The sequence below is a fragment of the Calonectris borealis genome, chromosome Z, assembly GCF_964195595.1.
Source record: "Calonectris borealis chromosome Z, bCalBor7.hap1.2, whole genome shotgun sequence".
Taxonomy (NCBI): domain Eukaryota; kingdom Metazoa; phylum Chordata; class Aves; order Procellariiformes; family Procellariidae; genus Calonectris; species Calonectris borealis.
The window spans coordinates 77990705-78010873 of record NC_134352.1 but is presented as its reverse complement, the minus strand read 5'-3'; the positions used below and the strand labels follow the sequence as shown (position 1 = coordinate 78010873).

The 20169-nt window shown below is 42.1% G+C and overlaps 1 protein-coding gene across 1 annotated transcript in view; it reads right to left on the bottom strand.

The window, feature by feature from the left end:
• Nucleotides 1-4377: 4377 nt before the first annotated feature.
• LOC142075746 (protein hinderin-like) overlaps nt 4378-20169 on the bottom strand; it is a 175122-nt gene continuing 159330 nt past the window's right edge. The window contains exon 11 of the mRNA XM_075137565.1: nt 4378-7448. Within this exon, the coding sequence (XP_074993666.1) occupies nt 7235-7448 (214 nt within the window). The 3' untranslated portion in view covers nt 4378-7234. The remainder of the gene's footprint in view (nt 7449-20169) is intronic.

The following is a 20169-nucleotide window of genomic DNA, read 5'->3' as shown; positions in this document are numbered from 1 at the left end:
CCACCCACACCCAGGTGCAGGGATCCCCACAGGTGAGGCACCGAGTCGGGCCATGCCAAGGGGAGGGTCCGCCTGTCCCCCAGGGGCAGCAGGAAGGGAGGTGAAACCCCACGCGTGGCTGTTGCCATCGGTGGGACCGGCAGGGTTTTGGCTGGCACAGAGCTTGCCCCAAGAGCCGTCCGTGGAGCTCTGCAGCTCTTGGGGACAACAGCCTGTGCACATCTGTGCATACTAGGAAGCAGTGGTTTTGCTCAGCTGCGTGCACAGCTGGGTGCCACCAGCACCTACCTTGCACAGAAAAGGTCTCGCACTTGCTCCTTCTGCATGGACCTTCCCACTGGACAGGTCACCATGCGGGCAGCAAGAAGGCTCAGCATCACTGGCTGATGCACAGCCTGGGAGCCCTTCCCAATCAGCCTCAGCAAGGTCTTCAATGGCTTTTTATTTTATGAAGATCTATTTTTTTCCCTTTATTGTCAGTGTGTCAATTTTTTTCCACAACATGGCTGATGACAATTTTTTTAAACAAAGTACTTTTTTTTTTTTTAAACCAGTGACATTCTGACAGTGTCGATACAGCCAGAGTACACCCACCTGAGCTTTTCAACATGGGAAGTTAGGGCTGTTAAGAGTCAGATTGACAGCCTTTGTAAGCTCAAGTCCTCTGTACAGCAGATGACAAGAAGTTATTAGATACAGACAAGGCTTTCAGGTCACTCAGTCCATCGCCCACCCCATCTTTTAATTGTCTCTTTCACCCGAGCTATAAATATCTGATTCTTCTCATCTTGTTTCCTCATTATGTCAATTCTAGCAGTCCCTGATCATTTTTATTACTCCTCGCTGAAATCCCTCCAATCTGCCAGTAAACTCTCTGGTAATGAGATCCCTGTGCTGAAGGTACTGGTGCAAATAGAGGGGCACCAGACCCACTAACAAGGAGCCATTTCCTCTGCAATTTGGAGATGTCAATGCCTCCTCACCTGCAGCTCAAAAGTCTTCTCGTCTGTTGTTGTTGCTATCAGATATCATCGCCTCGTGCTTTGTTCACTCTTCCCCTTCTGAGGGTTTCTGCTGTCTGGGTCTCCCCCATCCCATCAAGCATGTGTCCTTCAGATTGTTTTCAAGGTGGCTGAGTTCACAGATGCTGCACCCCCAGGTTCGTGCTCCATCCCAAATCGAATCCTGCAATCTTTTTTTTTTTTCTGCTTGGTATTTCTACTTCACATTATTTCTTCCTCCTCAACTCTTCCAAATTTAACAGGGTCTCCTGGTTTCACTCACAGACTTTCTGCTTCCAAGAAATAGAGCCATGATCTGAAGTGCAATGAGACCAGGTACCCAGCCCAACACCTCCAAACAAGGCTCCTGAAAGTGTCAAAAGGGAAACACTTTGCAGATGAGGCCACGCTGTCGTCGTTCACAGCAACAGCACCTGCTCTAGCGTAAACCCTTCAAGAGGCATAAATGCTGGAGAAAGTTAAAAACCAGGCCCCCCAAAATCATCCAGGGGCTGGAAAACAGACATTAGGACACAAGGCGTAAAGGACCCCATCTCATCAAAGAGAAGGCTGAACCGGGAGTTTATCACTGCGTGGGGGGTACTCACCGTCTGACACAGGGGAACTTTGCAATCTTGATTCCGAAGGCACAACTAAGTCCAGCAGCTGGAAATTAAAGTTAGACAAACTCAACCTCAAAATAAGGCAGTTTCATAGCAGCAAGGATAATTAAACATCAGAAGATTTTGACAAGGTGCTTTTAAAATTTCAGTGCAACTTCTCGCAGTCAGCTCTAGCTTGAGAAAGAACCAGCTTTTGTGTCTGTGAATTCATCTTGTCCTTTTCTTCCTTTCCAGGTCTAGCAGAGGATAGGCGTTCCCACATTGTCCTTAATGCTCACAACACTCGACACTTTGTGTTTGGACAATGGCTTTAATCAAATCCACACTTCGAGGTTTTAAGGTAGTTGCCAGTAAGCAACTAGGAAAGATAACTTTTTCCAATTTTTCACTTTCCTCCTGTCTGCAGACAGGAGACAAGAAAGAACGAACTTACATTCTAAGACTGGTTATTGAACACTATGAGTGAATAAAGTGTTTTTTTCACATACTCAGAATGATGCCTGAATTAAGAAAACGAGGAATTTATGGCTCTCGCTGCAGCTTGTGGATTGGTTTGCCTGCTGGGACCGTCTGGCCATCTCTCACCTCTCGTATGTCAGGGCCTCACCTGTCAGTGACATCTGAGTTTCACCAGTTTAGTTCCCCAATGCCTGAAATGACCCCTTGAAGCCTCAAAATACATAAAGTCTGAGAGCTTCGGTTTCTGTTAGGTGGGAATGACTGACCGATATGCTTCTATTCTAACAGCTTACAGTTCACAGACAAATTGTTGGTGGATATGTCCAGGGACTTCTGCTGCAGGCGCTAATATAAGTCACAGCCTCTGAGATGTGGTAGTAAACCACTTCACCGGCAGAACCCAAAGCATGCTGCAGAGGGAGGCGAAGTGGCTTCCCCAGAGCTGGGAATCAAATCCAGTTCCCCCACGTCCCCATCCTCTCGCTGCAGTTGGGATGTAGCAGCATCCCCTGTGAACTGTGGGAGTCGCCAAGCACCAACACTGACCAGACCAAGTTGGGTTTCTTGCTCTTTTTCAGCTGACTTCTGCTTCCAAACGCCTTCCCCGAGGATCACAGTGAAAGCTCTGCTACACAACCGTGCCAAAATGCTCAAGGTAGCCTGTTCTTTCACAGCTACGTGGAGCCACAATATTGTAAAACGTTTATTGTCGCTGTGAGCAGGTAAGCCTTCAAGAGATGCAGGGAGCAGCTATGGATCGGGAAAGGCATTTTCCAGGGGAGAGCCACCCAGTCAGAGCAGACTTCTCTGCTTCTGCTGGTTTAAATCACCTCATTCAATATTCTGTGTTGTCTTATGTAGCATGCAGTTATGTAAATTTATAAATCATACACTAATTAGCACACAATTTCATAGATTTAGTAACAGTGAAAAAGGAGGTTTCTAACTAACCAGGCTGTGCTCTCTCCCCCTCAGATGGTACAAATTCAAACACTGCCTGGAGGTCGTATTTCAGAAAATGTCTGCTGCAACTCCTAGCGTTTAACACCAGGCTCGTGCGCTTTCAAAGGATGTCTTTTAGGTGCCTCAGGCTCAATCTTTCTCAAGCATAGCTAAGCCCTTTCCTCTCCTTCCTTAACACCAAACCTCCACAGCTCATTGGATCACGGCAAATTTTGTTTTACTTGTTTCTCCCTTATTCAGATTCATGCTATATCCAGTCTCATGTTCTTCTGTCATCTAAGTCCACCATCCCTTGCTAGCAATTAAATTCAGTCCACCCCTGGGTTATACCCTATTACCCTCCTTGTGCTCTGGCCTCCCTGTCTAGCTACTTTAAAAGGGAGCAACTAAAGTTAGGTCAGTTAGGTCATTTCCTTCTTTCCCTGATTTACCAGGTATCCTTTGGACAGTAGCTCCCCAAAGGCAGGAACATGATTTGGAAAAGGAGTGGGGAGTCATAAGCCTCTTCTCAGAACCGGTGCTTGAAGACATTTCTCACTCCAGGATATAAGCACAAAATTCACCTTCATCAACTCACTATATTTTAACAACTTGTCTCTACCTTCTGGCTCAGCTCCACTCACACCTTCTGTCATCCTTTGGTACAGTTCTCTGCCTTGCATCCTTGTCCTTTTTTGCCGATACCTCCACACTTTCTTCCTCACTCTTTAATTCCACCTTTTTGCCCCAAAGCATGGTGCTGGCTCTCCCCTTCTCTTCTCTTTTATATTGTCAGACCTCTCCCCCACTTCATGGTCCAAAAGAGGTCTTGCTCATTCTCACAGCAAAACCCATGTCCTGGAGAGGAAGAGAAGGCTTAAAACAAGTTCCTCATATACCTTGGCAAACTGGAGATTCAGAATATATATGACATAATGATGTGGGAAGTGGAACATATTGTCAATGGCAGAATTGACATCTGAGCTGGACAAAATAAACCAGGAGATAAGTCAAATAAACAAAAGTCTGGAAGATTAAAGGAAACCCCCAGATAATTTATTAGATTAAGACCTCACATGCATATATAAATATATACTCAAGATGGGATTCAACAGCGAGACTGGAGAGGCTAGAAGTGGAAAGGGTGTGATTGCTACAGGTCCATGGCGTGCAAGGTGCACAAAAGCAATGACTACACAAACACTCGGCAAGTGTGTGTGTGTACGAGCACAAAGTGAAGGCATGGGTAGGAGCCTTAGCAGAAGTCATGTTACTCCACAAATCTCATGTAAAACGCAACCCGATGTGTAGCTGAAGCGTATTAACTGGGAACACTCTGGACAAACAATCTATGGCTGGACTAACTCCCCAGCGGCAGCTTCCTAGTATAGGAGCTTAAACTTAAAAGGACACTGTCAAGTGATTGCTTTTGCTAGTTTAATTTTTGCATTTCCTCTATTGTTTTAGCAGATGGAAAACAATTCCCCTCCCAGTCCCAACTACTGATTTTGTCCTTTCCTATTTGACAATCATTGATTTTTTTCTAAGGCTATAAATGTTTTAATAACTTCAACTTTGTAGTGCCTCATGGCAAAATATCTTTGCTTGCACTGACTGCTAAACACTATTCCTAATGTACTGCTGATAACTAGAGCAAGAGCCAGCATTATAAAAAATGATTTTTCACAGGGTCTACCAAATTAATAGCTTTTGTTTCTTTGTCCACATCCCACAGACAATTCAAACAGGCAGGTCTTCACCCATCAGACATTTCAACCACCTTAATTCTAGAATTCTTGGCTTTGTAAATGTATGCCTCTCGTGTAGCTCTGATGGACAGCACCTTGAGCGTAGAGCCCACAACCCTGACAATATCTTTTTAAAAAAAGCTACTACCAAAATATAGATTCAAGTCAAAAGTCACCGTCAGAATTAGAATTGTTAATGAACAAAATGGATCATAAGGAATCCTAAAGCAGTTAAATATTAGCACCCACAAAGAACCAAAGAACAGAATGCTCCCACGCAGTGTTCTCGACTGGGTACACAAAAGCACCTTTCAAGAGTTATACATGTATTTTTTGCTGTTTCAAAAGGTCAGTTAGCACTTATTAGAAAAGGCAATTAAAGTTTCAGTCAAACTGGAAAAGAGAAGAGAAGCAATTGGACTAAATCAGAGAACTGTTTCTTTATAAATGCCAAACCTCAACAAAAAAAGAACCCAACAAAACTAAAAACCACCAAAAACCAACCCAAAACCCTAAGATCTATGTGATGGTAATTTTTCCATGGCTTTCCATGGTTTTCCTGCTGCTCTTTGTACATTTTTCTCTTCTTTCCCCTCCCTTTCCCTGCCCTCTTAAAGAAGTAGACTATTCAGCCAGCAGAATGCGAAAACCTATTTCCCCACCTGCTATACTTGGGTCAGGGCACCAAATATATCTTTGGGGCTTTAAGCAGAAACCTGTGCCTTCACAGGCTCAGGGAGTAGAACAAGAGGGACATTCAACAGCAGACGGACACATTGGAAAGAACTATAATACTTCACCGACAGCAGGACAGACCAAGCTGGGCCTTTCCACAGTAGTCATTTTCTGGTCCAGTAATGCTGCTGCCCTCCTTTAAACTCCTCCAACCAGCTTTTAAAATTCAGCTGGGATGCAAGAAAAGGATATCGCCTAATTTGTGATTAAGACTGGGCCTGAACGAAACAGCTCTGAGTAACTTGAGGTTCAACTCCCCCTTCATCCTCCTTTTGTTTCATCGCTACGAGAGCACGGTGCTGCCAGGGGCGTGCGCTAGATATCCTGCACTGATGCTCTCATCAGAGACGCGCCACGGACCTCATTGCCGAGTCTGGCTGGCTCCTCGCAGAGCACCAAACATCGCACAGGAGCGAGCATGTGGGAGGCAGGCAGCAGCGGTACCCCAAGGATCAGTACAGCAACTTGCTGCCCTTAAGATAAGCAGGGTTGCCTAAAGGGACTGTCAGAAAAGCTGTACTGGCCCACGAAGTGGTGTTCGGGAGCAAATGGCCTAGAACTTGCCCGTACTGGCTCAATTCTACCTTTCCCTCGCTGCAATTTTACTGTGCAAAATGAGTATTTTAGCCTCATATTTCTAGGAACACATGCCGGTAGCTACTGTTACAATAAAATATGAACACTGCATTGTGGAGAAAATGACCATTAATCCTGTAATCTGCAGTCATTTTTACCAATTCGGCACATTTCTTTAAATAACCAAGTACATGCAGTAGATGGAAGTGCATTTAAATAAACTGAAATAGATACAGCATGAATAATTAAAGCCGGCAGGGAAATGTGCATTGCGAGCCGCTAGTGGAAATAATTACTGATTTGTCTTATTTACAATGGAGCCTGGGTACAGGATCAAAATAGTGCAAGTTAGTGAAAATGTCTTAAGACTGTTCTTATACTACCACTACTATATATTTCATCTTGAAAAGTACATCAAATAGGTTTTGGACCACTACACTGTCTGACTGTGTTCTGCTATTTCAGGGTTAGGTTACCCAGCACATAAAGTCTGTCAAATAGCACTGATTTAAAGAGGAATATATTTCAAATGGATGCCTAGTACATCAACCTGCAACATTGCCTATTAATGTTATTAGACACTGTATAGTTGAGCTTACGATATTCCCCTAAAAACCCAGTGTGTTAAATATCAGAACGTTGAAGGAAAAAGTAGATCATAAAATCACTGAAAAAAGTACTAAAGTGCTTGTACCTTTATAATATGCCAGGTTTTAAACAGACTTGTTTAATTAGAAAATAATCTACTTTGAACGTGGTGGTTCTGGAATGTTAGGCAGTTCTTGCAAACTGCTTTAGAGCTAAAAATCGATAATGAAATATACTTCCGATATGAGGCTGGCAAAACTGTGACTTCAATCTATTAGAAAATGTTGTAGATTAAAAAAAAATTCTATTTTAAAATGATTACTTGGCACATGAAAGATTTAGAATAAAAGTTAACGCTTTCTGATTGGCCTACCCCAACAACGTTCTTGCACCATGATTACTAAATCCAAAATGAAACTGGATCTTAATTAGCTATGTTTTAGAAGAGGGAAGACAAGCAGTTGTCACTCAAATAATTTAAAAATGGGACTTTAACACAAACAAATCAGCAATAAAAAGGTCCTAAAAATTCTACAGAAGGGCTGTAGACCAACGAGGCGTGTCATATGAAGAAAATCTCCTCGAGGAGCCGGCTCTCCTCTAGTTCCTCTGCTCTGCTTCTGGAGCTGGGAGGGGTCTGGTACCAAGACGACGGCCTGTGGCTCACACGACGAGGCGTGTGCATTTTGTTCCTGTCGTAAGATTCTCTACAGAGGTGTCCTGGGGCAGATATCGGACTCATAGCTTCAACCAGGTCAAGAAGACAGGCTTCGTACCTACAGAAACACACCAAGAAAATGGAGCTCCATTAAGCATCGCAGCATCACGCAGGAATTGAATCCAGTCTTCCTGCCTTCATAATTCAGACTAGACCTAGCTTTGTCTGATGGGGGCCACCAGCACAGAACAAATTTTGCTGTGTGGGTTCCTATGAAGAATACCGACACAGAGGCAGTGAAAAAGAGGCGAGCAAAGCATGGGTGCTCAGGTTATTTTAAGCTGTTCCATCAGCTTTTCCATTTGAGGTGTGTAATGTCCTAGTCGCACTCCAGAGACTGCGGACAGACCTCCGAGATATGACAGCTAAATACACCGAACGGGTACAAGGCAGACCCACACATGGTAAAGTGACTTATACACATGCTGCACTTTTTTGAATAGACCTCTACACTTGATTTAGTTTCCCAGGGATTTCAAAACAGCAGGAGACTTTATTATTATTACCACAAACTACACGCGCTTCCTGTAAATCTCTATGCACTCTATGGAGTCTGTCTGGTGGAAGCACTGAAGGAATATAATCTAAGCAAGGCAATACAAAATCAACACTTCAGGCACCAAGAGAGAAGGCAAAGGTGCTCAACATCACTCAGGCTGTCCTTTAAGTGTGAGTACAGATGTGGGGGAAGGTTGCAAGCCAATGTTAGCTGGTAACGCGCACTGAATAATGGCAGTTACTTCAGACAGAGACTTCCTATTAGTATTCACGCAAGACAAGACCTGATCTAAATACCAGCACAGGATTGATCATTACAATATATTTTCTCCTGTCCAATTTTAAATGCCTTAAACGATACCGTTTCCACTGCTTCCCCAAGGAGGCTGTTCTCCAGTCTAAGAGATATCACTCAAGAGTTTTACCCAAAAGTCCCCTTTGTTCCATCCTGTTGTTAGCACCAACCTGCCTGATGTTCCCAACGCTGAAATAATTCACACATTCAACGACTTACAGGCACAGAACATTATTCACAGCATCCAACCTAAGGTATCAGTGGAGCTGCTTGGTTTCCATAGGGTCCCTGCTTCTGTAGGCAGAAAGAGTTCATCCATAGGGTGAGGAAACATCTCAAGCTGTTTCCTGCTTTGAGTCCTGGTGGAAAAGCCTCCGTTTTTCCTTTCAGGACAGTGGGAGCCTGGGAAGACTAAGACAGCTGGAGTAGGTTCCTCAACTCAGATAGGCTGAAAAACTGTTAAATGCAAATATTCACAACAGTTTATTGACGTGAGATTAGCAGTGGCAAATTTAATTCCCAGAGGCAGACTACCACTTGTGCTGTCCAATAGCATTGTGCAGCAGCAGCATCAGGTAAAAAGACTTCCCTCCCTAAACCAGCAATGCCATGCAAAATATCCTTCATTAGCTCCAGCGGCGAGTGTTATGTCCCAACCACCATCAGAAAAATGACCACGACAAGGTAACTGGTAGTTATGTCCAAGACAGAGAAATACTTCCTCAGCTCAAAGGAGTTAACTGTGGTACTGATGGGTCAATACTGATGGCAACCATTGGAGTTACATTGTGATTGCTTGGAAAAGTCACCTCTTGTATTTCCTTCCACTTTTATTGTTTCTTCCAATCTGATGGTCGCCATCGCTTCTAACACAGTCTGACTCAACATTACTGCCTCACAGGGCTCTCTCCTCTATTTGACCACCTATGGATTGTTTTATTTTCCTTCGGATGTACTAGCTTCCATTTCACTGAAACAGAACCCCATTTTGCAATTTTCTTTTTCACATTTCAAGCTTGCCTACATGTCGTTGTATTATCTGTCTGTTTAAATCACCCCAATAGCCAAAAATGAGCGACTCAAAACAAAAAAATACAGCTTTAGTTTTGTTTCAATTGGACCATGTAAGTGGCTAACCCTACTCAAATGCGATGCCTTACAGTTACCCTAGTAAAAATTTCAGAAGGACATGGGGGTTTTGAGTAGCCAAGCAAGACCATTTTAGAGGGGTCTGGTGTTTGTATTAGCATTCAGAAAGTACCCTCTAAAAAATGAGGCTCCTTAAAGATATCTCCAACGTAAGATGGAATAAGCCGCAGCGATAGTGAGAACTAGCACATAGCTATATTAGACTTTTCACGTAGAGAAAGTTTTGGACTAGACTTTATATAGATATACACAGATGCTTTGAACCCCAAAGAAACCCAGTTAACATATACACTGGTTTCATTAGCCACACCTAAAACTTCTTTTTAGACTAATCTAGTCTAGCATACAAATGCTTATCTCCTCTGACTGTAGTGCTATCATAAAATTTCAATTTCAGCAGCCACATTCAATCACAGATTAGGTAGGGGGAAACCAAACCAGCCAGTGCATTTATAGCAAACGTGCAGGCCCTAGATTTCAGCAGTACCTTCGAGTTCATTTCTTCTGCAAGTTTATCTAAGTTTTACAGCATTTCTGCTATCAGGAAGGCTAAATGATTTGGCAGATTACAAGCGCAGCAAATAGCAAAGATTATGTAAAAGACCAGGTGTTGTAAATCAGTCTATTTGACACCACAGTTATATATGCAATAAAGTGAATGAACTCAGCTAACAGAGCGCTATCTGATAAAGAGAATGCTCCTTGCAGGTATTTAGTGTTTAATCCCATGATAATGGTTTGCCCTGGTTTGTCTAAGCAACATCAGACAGCATCTGGCTGGAGGCAACAGAGTAGACCTAGAATGGTTTGAAGCTCGCAAAGACAATTTTCTCACCATTTATTTGTATCCGAATATTTAAAGAGACACAGTCAGAATGCTCAAATTGTGAAATGCAACTTTCTCTAAAACCAGGATATGTATTCCTTGCATGATCTGAATAAATGCATAAGTAAAACCAGGCTTCATTATTATTATTATTAATATGACACTTAATGGCTTCAGCGACGTCAAAGCTGCAGGATCAGGCACCCAAGAGTCAGAACATTGCAAACAGGAAAACTGATCTGGCAAACTTGGCTTGTGAATACTGAATGCTCTTTTAAAGCAAATTAACAGCCAAGGCTGCCCTCGTATTGTTCATGCTTCCCAAGGAGAAAAAATTCCCAAACATTCTGCAGAAGTACCAGCACCGTACATTAAGCCACATACAGAAATTCCTCACGTATAGATGTTCAACCAAGCAACCAAATGTCCCATCAGTGCTAGATGCTTACACACATTTTCTTTGATGGGTTTTGCCCTCTCAACAGAAGGAAAATGAGGTGGGCAACTGTCCCTTTAAGGATGGTGATAATTCAGTCTGTCTTCACCTTTTTGGTACATTTGCCAGTGTGCTGGAAAGTCAATGAGCACCTCCGCAACAGACTGGAAAACAATCTCTTTTCTAAGAATGGTTTTGACACTTCCCCCATGTATATTTTTTCATCTAACTTTCATGAGCTTGAAAGTCTGCCTGTTTCATCATAGGAGGAGAAAATTTGTGAAGTCTACAAGTTTGGATTAGAAGTTTAACTATTTAGACAGCTAAAGTTTGGTGAAAGTAATCTTATCATAAAGTCTCCAAAAATTCCATCAGGAAAGGGAGCACAAAGAATTAGTGCACAAAGCATGACGACAGCAGAGCCATGCGCAAGAGGACAGAGATGGGAATAGAAAGAACAGACCAAGGTCAGCTTTGAAGCTCTTCCTTCAATGAAGAAATTTGACCTTTGCTTTTAATGTAGAAGGTAAAACTCCAAATATGGCTCAGAGAGCAGCATGGAGATGCCCAAACGATCTGAGAGGTAGGTACCACCAGGATCAAGCCTGTACAGCTGGGTCAGTGCAGCACTGTGACCGGGGTGGCTAAATCCGTCCTGGTCAGGCGTTGCACAGTGCTGTGACAGCATTCCCTTAATCTCCTCTGTACAATTAACACAGGTTGCTGGAAATTTGGCTCCTCAGCCACTAAAGCACTTTTGGAAATTTTATTAGAAACTTTCAGCATTGGCTCCTAATTAAATAAGTATCTAGTAGAGTTCATAAACTCTTAATGTAAAAGAGTTTTGTAGTCCATCACTAAGGTAACAGGAAACATCATAAAGCATTAAGATTCAGAACAGCTCATTAAACGTTCACATTTGAAAGGGGAAAACAGTACAAAAACACAAGTTGGCACAGAGCCAAATCTCTCCTTCCACAATATTTCTGTTTCACTGCCTATGCAGCAGGAATACAACTCTCTGAACATCTACAGGTGCATCTTACTTTGCACTGTGTTTCCAAATGGAATGGGAAGGAAGGTTCTCGCATTTTTATGACAAACACGCAAATGTGGCTGTTGCTCTGGGAACCATAAGACCACTTATTCCCAGGATGGTTGCTGAGAAATCACCTGAAACCACTTGGTATTCTGTCTAATAAAACCTGCTGGGCACTTAGAGTTCAGACAGTCCCACAATGTACAGTACCTAAAAAATGGTCAGATTATGCAAAAGTGATGCACAGAACTCATTACTGCACTGGATATTAGAGAGAACAGTGGTCTTGAAGGTAACCACAGAGCATCCTTGCATCAATTGGCTGAACAGTGATGTTTGTTTATTTATTTATTTAGACATTTGGGAGATGTCATTGAATTTTTAATGTTTGTCTATTTCCCATTGCTGGTAAAATATATTATATTTCTTACATGCTGTTCAATTTTTAAACCACGCTATTGTATTTTCATATTCTGCAGTCCCATTTAACTAATAATATCATTTGTTCCTTCCTGAAAAAACAGCACAACCCCAAACAAGTTTGGTATTTGGAGGAGCAGGAATTTCCCCATGAGGCAAAATAACTGAACTTATTAGAGTCATAAATACTCTGGCCGTGAGATATATGTATATTTCTTTAAACAAGCAGTGTCAGATATTATTTGATCACTATGTTCAGAGATATCTTTTCATTTACAGTCTCTCAGAATTTATTCTTCAACCATAAATGTGTACAAAGCACACAGAATGTCTCTTCTGTAAGGTGATGGCATTTCAACAAAGCATACTGGCAATACGGTTTTGGAGATTAGTAGCTGTATAGGCTTACTTTATTTAACTGTATATACCAGAGGAAATAAAAAGGTTTATTTTTATACTACTGCTTATATTTTCAACATAAAGTTCAAAGTGATTTACTAATGTTACATGAATTGCCTTTGAATTACAGTACAGTATTGTGCCTAAGTACAAAGCCTGACACTATTTTGTATTCATAAAACACCGCCTGCCTCCAAGCACTTTACAAATGCTAAATACAGCTAAAAACACATTGAAGGGGTAGGGAACAGACCCATTTTACAGAAAATGAAACTGAGCTTATTGTTAAGCAAATACCAAATCCCTATTTGACTGGAACAGGACAAACAAAAGCAGAGAAAAAACAGATGCAGGTAAGAAGTGGCCTCAGCAATCGAACTACCCCAAACCTAAAGACACTACCAGTGATACAACCTGAGGTTACCTGGAAAAACCAGCTGTGATGATTGATCACCCACCCCCAAGTTAACCCAGGCTCTATGGACCAAGGGCAGAACTCTACCCAAATTAAAGAGTCCTAGCGACTTTCTGCCATCTTTATTCTTGCAACCACAATTGTTGCATTAGGGATGCTAGAGGTATATCTGTGGCTTGTCCTTTCAACATCCATGTACCAACCTGTTGTCCATAAATTTGCCCAATTCCTGTTTCAACCTGCTGCTTCCACAATGTCCTGTGACAGCAAGCTCAGGAAGTTCATTGCTATTGAAAGACATACTTTTGTTTTCTGTTTTAATCCAATATCCTGCTAGTGCTATCAAGTGCTTTTTAAGGATTGACTGCAGTTAGTCTCTCTCACATGGTGGGATCTGGTGAAAAACAGTTCCACATTCAACTTATCCACCACCTTCACAATTTTGCAAACGCTGACCATTTTCTCATTCAGTCTTTTCCTATCCAAAGTCATAGCTTTTTGGTCTCTCCTTATCTGGCAGCTGCTTTATCCCCTTGTTCAAATTAATTGTCCTGTGCACCTTTTCTAGCTTCCACCACGTCTTTCTTGAGAGTCTAAGACCAAAGGTACACATCGGAATCAAAATGTGGGTACACCAAGGCTTGCGTATCCACAAGCTTCTGTGAAGCTCTAGAAAGTTTTGAACTTTGAACAAATCCTAATCACCTGCTCTGAGTTCAGTATCGTGTAGGCATGATGTTAATGACTCTTCCCTAGGTAAAGTATATTTTTGTCCACTCAGTTTTGACGCCTTTTTGGAGTTTCTTGCTATTGACACGACATTTAACTATCTGAAAGAAATCAGTATCATCCACAAACTTACTAGGTCACCCAGGAGATTTTGCTGTTCACTTGTTGCTCCAGGTCACTGATGAAGACCCACTGCTGACTGTTCTGTGTCATTAAAAATAAACATTAAGTCCCTTTGCCTGCTATCGTTTAATCAGCAGTAAATCCATAGAAGGACTTTTCCTCCAATCCTGCAGAAACTTGATTTCTTTAACAACCTTTGGTGTAGAACCTTGGCAAAGGCCTTTTGAAAATCCTAATACTTTATGTCCACTGGATCCTCTTCATGTCACCAGATTTCTGGGTTCAGGATCCATAGGTCTGAGCTGATGTCTCAGATTCTTTCTTCTCTCCCTCCTTGATGTATGAGTATAAACCAAGGTTTTAACTAGCACGCTCTTTGGCCCAGCAAGCCTGAGATGAACGTGCCAATGAACATTAGAGACTGGTTGGAGAGGAAATGAAAGCTGAGAAAGAGAAGCTGACTTTGCAGTCATTCCCTGCCAGGCCACAAGTCAGGATAGAGGACCTTGCCTTTCATGTGTGAGCTGCATCTTCAGTGACCAAAGCACACCCGCGGGGGATATTCCCATGTACTGACTCTCAAGATGCCAAAACCAAAAAAAGAACACAGAGAAGTGAAATTCTTGAGGCTGAAACATCAAGAGAATGAACAAAATTAAATTGAGAATCAGAGACAAAGGGACTGTGCCAGTTAGTTAGCCTGAGATTCCCATTTTACTTTCTTGCAGGCTGGGACTCAGAGCAGACACTTCACCGAGGGATATAGGAGGAAGCAAATTCAACAGTGCTATATATGTATTTAAACCAACTCCAGATTGGGACGTATTTCTTGCCTGTAACAGGTCTGTATTTTCCAAAGGCATCTCAAAGTTTCTTAATTCTTAAAGAAAAAAGATCAGACTGCAGAACATTTCCAAGCAATTAAAAAAAGATCTGAGCCTTTTATTTAAAATACATCACACAATGTAAAACAGAATATATTTTCACAGTGTCCTCAGCAAGAGCCTCCCGGAGTGCTGTAAAACCCACACCCACATAACAGAGAGCTTACAATATCAGAGACTTTTAGAGAACTCTCCGAGGCAGTATTCACAGAATCATAACCTAGAGAAGGAAAAGACTTATTAGATCATCCAGCCATCTCCCTGCTGACAGAGAACCGTTCCCTACAGTGTGCTTCCTCACATTTGTTGCTAACAATCAGCCTCTCGCTATTCTCCTTGGGAAGTCATTCCACAGCCAAATATATCTCATGCTATCATTACCATTATTACTTATTTATAGGCTACAGTATAACCTAAAGGGCCTTGATCAGGATCAGGGGGACCCACTCTACAACCACTTGTAAGAGCGATCCTCTCTCCAGAAGAGCATTCAGTCTAAATAGATAAGTCAAAGTCCAGGGGGAAAGATATAACATACAATTAAGGAGATCAGAATAGCACGGAAAGTGCCACAAATGTTCCATGAATTTTTGCTTCAGAGTTTGGTAGGAGGAAAAGGTATGTGTCACAAACAAGAACATGTTTCTGATAGTCAGCTAGAAGTAAACAAAGAGGATTTTCTTCCTCCCAGCTTCACACTAGTAGTTATAGCTAAAGATCTGGCACGGTACTGAGAAAACCATCTCCTTTTTTACTGCAAATACTCCTTAAGTATTTGAACAACATTACATTTCTCCCTTCTGCTCCAGTCTCAGTCAACATTTATCTGAGCCACATGTATTTTAATCTTCTCTCATAAATCAATACCTCTAGCATAGCAACAGATTTTGCCACTCTCCTCCGATCTTTGACAATATCTTTCCAGCAAGCGATCACCCAGAAATGAGCAGCACGTTCCCCTGCGGGGGTTACACAGAAGCAGCGAGGAGATCAGCACTCACGCAAGGCTTGCCGGTGCGGACTCGGATGACAACGGCCTTTTTGCTGCCGCTTCATCGCGCCGCACGATGTGTACGTACTGATACGCCGCACTGCAACACGTCCCTGCATGCTGCCAGACCTACACCACCAATGAACTCAATGCCTCGTTTTGTTACTAACAATTATCACTAAATCTTGTGAAAAATGGAATCGGAGATTACAGCCTTTGCACAGGAGAATTTGGAGAGAAGCAGCAGAATTGGGTAACAACATCACACCTTTGCTAACAGAACTGAGCTGTGCTTGGCAGTGTCATGGGACAACCTCCCTCCCCAGTGTGATAAACAGTAGGAAAGAGTTAACGAGGACTTGGTCTTGAAAGGGGCTCAGTGCTGCTGGTTTGCCCCTGGCCTTTTGCATACCAAGCAGAGCCAGTGCACTAAAGGACACTGGATCTAGCAACAGCATCTCAAAAAACTTGTGCCCTAAGGCAGGGCTGATAAGAGATTTTTCTTCCTCAGTTTTCACCCTGGCTTCACCTATGATAGCATCCAACCGGCTGTCATTACTGAAATAAGAGTTACTGCTGCTCTCATTCCTCCTTGCTACACAAACAGGCCATTTTCACTTACCCAGTAGTCAGAGTGGTGCTTTCCTCACCTTTCCGCACTCCCGTCTCAATGCTCCCAATCCTCAGTTATCCTACCTCTTTGCTCCTGGTAACTCAGCCTTTTCTATTATTTCCTCATCGGACCCTGCTGCCATGTTACCAACCTGTCAAATACAACTGAAAGGGCTTCTTCATTGTTTTTATCTCTGTGTGCTTTTAGTAGCTAAAAAACAACAACAACAAAAAAAACCCAGATCATTTCTTTTAAGGTATGGCTGCAGGCAGCTGAATTGGCATAACTGAGGTTGTAATAATTCTGGAAGGGGGAGGGTGAACACAGACTGAGTCCTGGGAAGTAAAGAAACCTTTTAAATCAGATCTGCCAGTGACAGAAGAATAATTTAGAATGAAGTTTTAGTATAAAAGAAAGAAATTACAGAACTACCATGGGGTTTAACAACCACCTCTGCAATCACTCTGTTTGTATTGTCCTTCTCTCTCCTCCCACACACCCGTTTCTGTCTCATCAAGTCTGAAAGCTCTTCAGATCAGAAAATGAACCTCAGTATATGTACAGCACCTGCGGCCCTGATTCTGCTGTGATATTACATAATAACTTTGCACTTCAGAACATGCTTAGCTTTTATTCCCTTTAAGCACTCTGTCATCATAGCGTATCTTCAGCAAGATCTTCACCCTTTATTGTTCTGGGCCAAAACTAAGCTGTCATCATCTTTTCTGCCATACCTCATCCCCCTACTTCTCCTGCCTTAACAGCCTTTCTTCTCAGTTTTTTGCTCTTACAAGTTTGTCCCCAAGCATCTTTCCCCTCAAAGCAAACTCTAATTCAATGAATCATCTTTAAAATTGTGCTTTTTCTTTTATAATGTACTAAAGCCTCTGACAAAGGGTTGCATATTTAAGGCACAGTGCAATTCTACACCTCCTCTCTTCCAGCTTTGATTGCCCCTTAGTTTTGATTTCTTTTCCACATTTCACCTCTTTTTTCTAGTGTGCTTTCAGCAAAGCTGGGACTACCTTACACCCCGTACACTGCCTCGAACTTTGCGGGTACTAAACAAGTACAAAACAATTTTAAGGGGCATGGCTTAGGGGAAAAAAAAACCCTACCACGTACAGCTTGCGAAGTCCATCACCATTTACATGGATTAGCAATCTGTCGTTTTTCACAAGCTCAGTCCAAATTCCCAGCCTGCCAGATAATAAATCAACTTTTTGCTTCAATTGTACAGTCACTGGGAGATCTGCATAGTTTTAGGTCAAGCACTTATAACAGTTTTATGATTCCAAAGTTTCTTACCTTGTCATTTAGTTACTGAACTGTGAGGTTTCATTGACTTTCTAACCATTGTGGCAAGAACTGCTACTAGCTGTGCAAGATTTAAAACCTCATTGAGCAGAGAAGCAAAATCGGACTGCGGTAGTTTTAAGTATATATTGGAGTGGAACCATGACCCTATGGAAGCCAATGGAAGTTCTGCCACTGGTTCACTGGGGCTGGGTTTCTTCCCTGCCTGCTGCCATTTGTTGTGTCGGGGTGAATAAGTATTGCAAGCTCTCTATTTTACACCCTGGAAATGAGATGCCTCAGTGAATGCTTGGAAATTATTTATTTTACCTTTTTCTTTTCTTTTTTTTTTCTATCCTGGTGAAATATTTTTCATACAGTCAATTGCTGTACCTAAACACCAACTCTTCCTGTGGGTCTGTATGATCCTTCCTCTCCTGCTTGTCAGCTTAATTTCTTCTGCTGTGGCATGGACTGTTTAATAGCAAAATCTAGCACTCAAATTCTTCTGTTTCTTAATTATCTCTGCCGTGTCAGCTATATCAGCGAAAACAAGTTACCATTAGACAATTCAGATACCCGTAAACACCAAGTTGTGATAATATAGAGTCCTGTATTACTGTCATTATGGAAAAAGCTGTTTCAGGGAGGTTTAAAAAAATTAAATAAGCCCAGCACTTCTAAATGACCAAAAACCTAAAGATATCTTAATTATTCTTCAATATCTTAATCATTCTGTAGAATCATGATCTTGTATAATGGCCATTTTAAATGAAAGGTTTGCTGCTCTGCACAGTTGCCACTTCCTTCTAATTGTGAATTAAAGCATAATTTAGCGTGGCTCTATGCCAGCATGACTAGAAAAATTTACAGACACTAACTCTGGTTGAAATAGGGGGGGGAAAAAGCAGTTAGATTTCTTTAAGTAATAGAAAATAACTCACCAAGTTGTACTTTAAAACAAAACACTAGAGCTTTAAGTTGACAAACTGACTTGAATTAAACCACATAAAAAAGTGCTTGCACCGTAAATCTTACAGGGCAAAAGTGATGGTAGGTTATCATTCTGTTTATTAGCATGCACTTTGGAGAGTTCAGGGCAAGTATGGATACGCATTCATTCCATTTTATGCCGCACATTACTGAAAACACATTCCCCATAAATAATTCATAAATGCATTGTCTGAAATTTCAGATTCCAAAAATACAACACGGTTTTCAACTTTATGGTTGCTTGGTCTTCAAAACAGAAATAGACAATTGGATGGATGGACTTGCCAAACCTGATAAGAACCCATCAGTCAGAATTACACTCCAGAGGTAAATGCAAACATTTCCCAGCTCCTGATCCCTGGAACAGCAAGGCCATGACGATAGCCCCTCTGCTTGCGCTAGCCGTCCCTTCGTAGGGAACAGGGAGAAAAAGAGAAAGGGAAGAAGTAACCAACTAGTGAGACGGAAGTGTTCAGTCAGACGCTCGACTTTAAAAAGAACATTTATTGGGAAAAAAACAATGCCTTGCTGTTCTCTGTTCATGAGCTGGGTGCATAGCAGGAGTTAGGAAAGAAAAGGACGTTTTACAGGATGGTGTGGTGGGGACCTAATAGGTTGAAACTGCCTAGAAATCCAGAGGAATTTAAATTTAAGGTATAGCAGCAGTCAAAATACAGAGAATGGACATACTTTGCCTTGCAAAAAGCCCATTTTTCTGGCCAGACTGCACCACAAACTTGACCTCTGCTTGTTGCTCTCATTTAATTTAATGCCAGCTATGCTAGCATAAGGGGGGTGAATAGGATCTTGCAGTTCATCTAAAGTCTCATTTCTGCAGGGAGCAAGAGTGACCACAACATCCACTGAAGAAACTGAAGTATGCTTTATATTCCTTGTGATTCTGTATCTTTACATATGACATTACATACATAGTTTATGCTCAGTTGCTTCTTTTTCCTTCATAACGTACTGAGAAGCCTCACATCAGATAGCAACTGCTTTTCAGCCAGATTTGCATTCACTGGCTCTGTTCTACTCATCTCCCAGTGAGAGGCACACACAATTTTGGGTACCTTATCTAGTGAAACCCTTAGTGCCTAGCCCTAACAGAACAGCCCACGATCTCCCTATTCGCCAGCTCTTTATTTGAACTCCTTCGCTCCGATTTGCCTGAGAACAAACGTTGCAAGTGAGCTCAAATACTTGGCGTCCCAACGTATTGATTGCTTGGGCGCAGACCACACTGTGAAGAAACAACACACTCATAAAAATTGTATTCCAGTACCCAACTGCTGTAAAACTTCCTACTCGGCACTTGGTGTGGAAGGGTTGGGACTATCTGTCGCTCCATTCATTTCCAGGTGTGCTGTACTCTCTGGGGTAATCTTTAAATCAGCTGAGATTTCATACATCAAAGATGAGGATACATAATTCAAGAGAAGCCACTGAGATAAAACAGTAGCTGTAAAAAATAGCGCATGTTGGTGGTGCCTGGTTTAGCATGTCAAAGAGGGGCAACCGCTGGCGAGGCACAAGAGCATGCCGTGTGGCAAAGCAGGCAGAGTCGTCCTAAGCTTCGTAGGGACACAAGGCACTGAATAGGCTTGACACTGTGCACGTACCAAGTTAGAAGGCACCCTACGGAAAAAATCGGCAGTAAAGCACGGAGTATG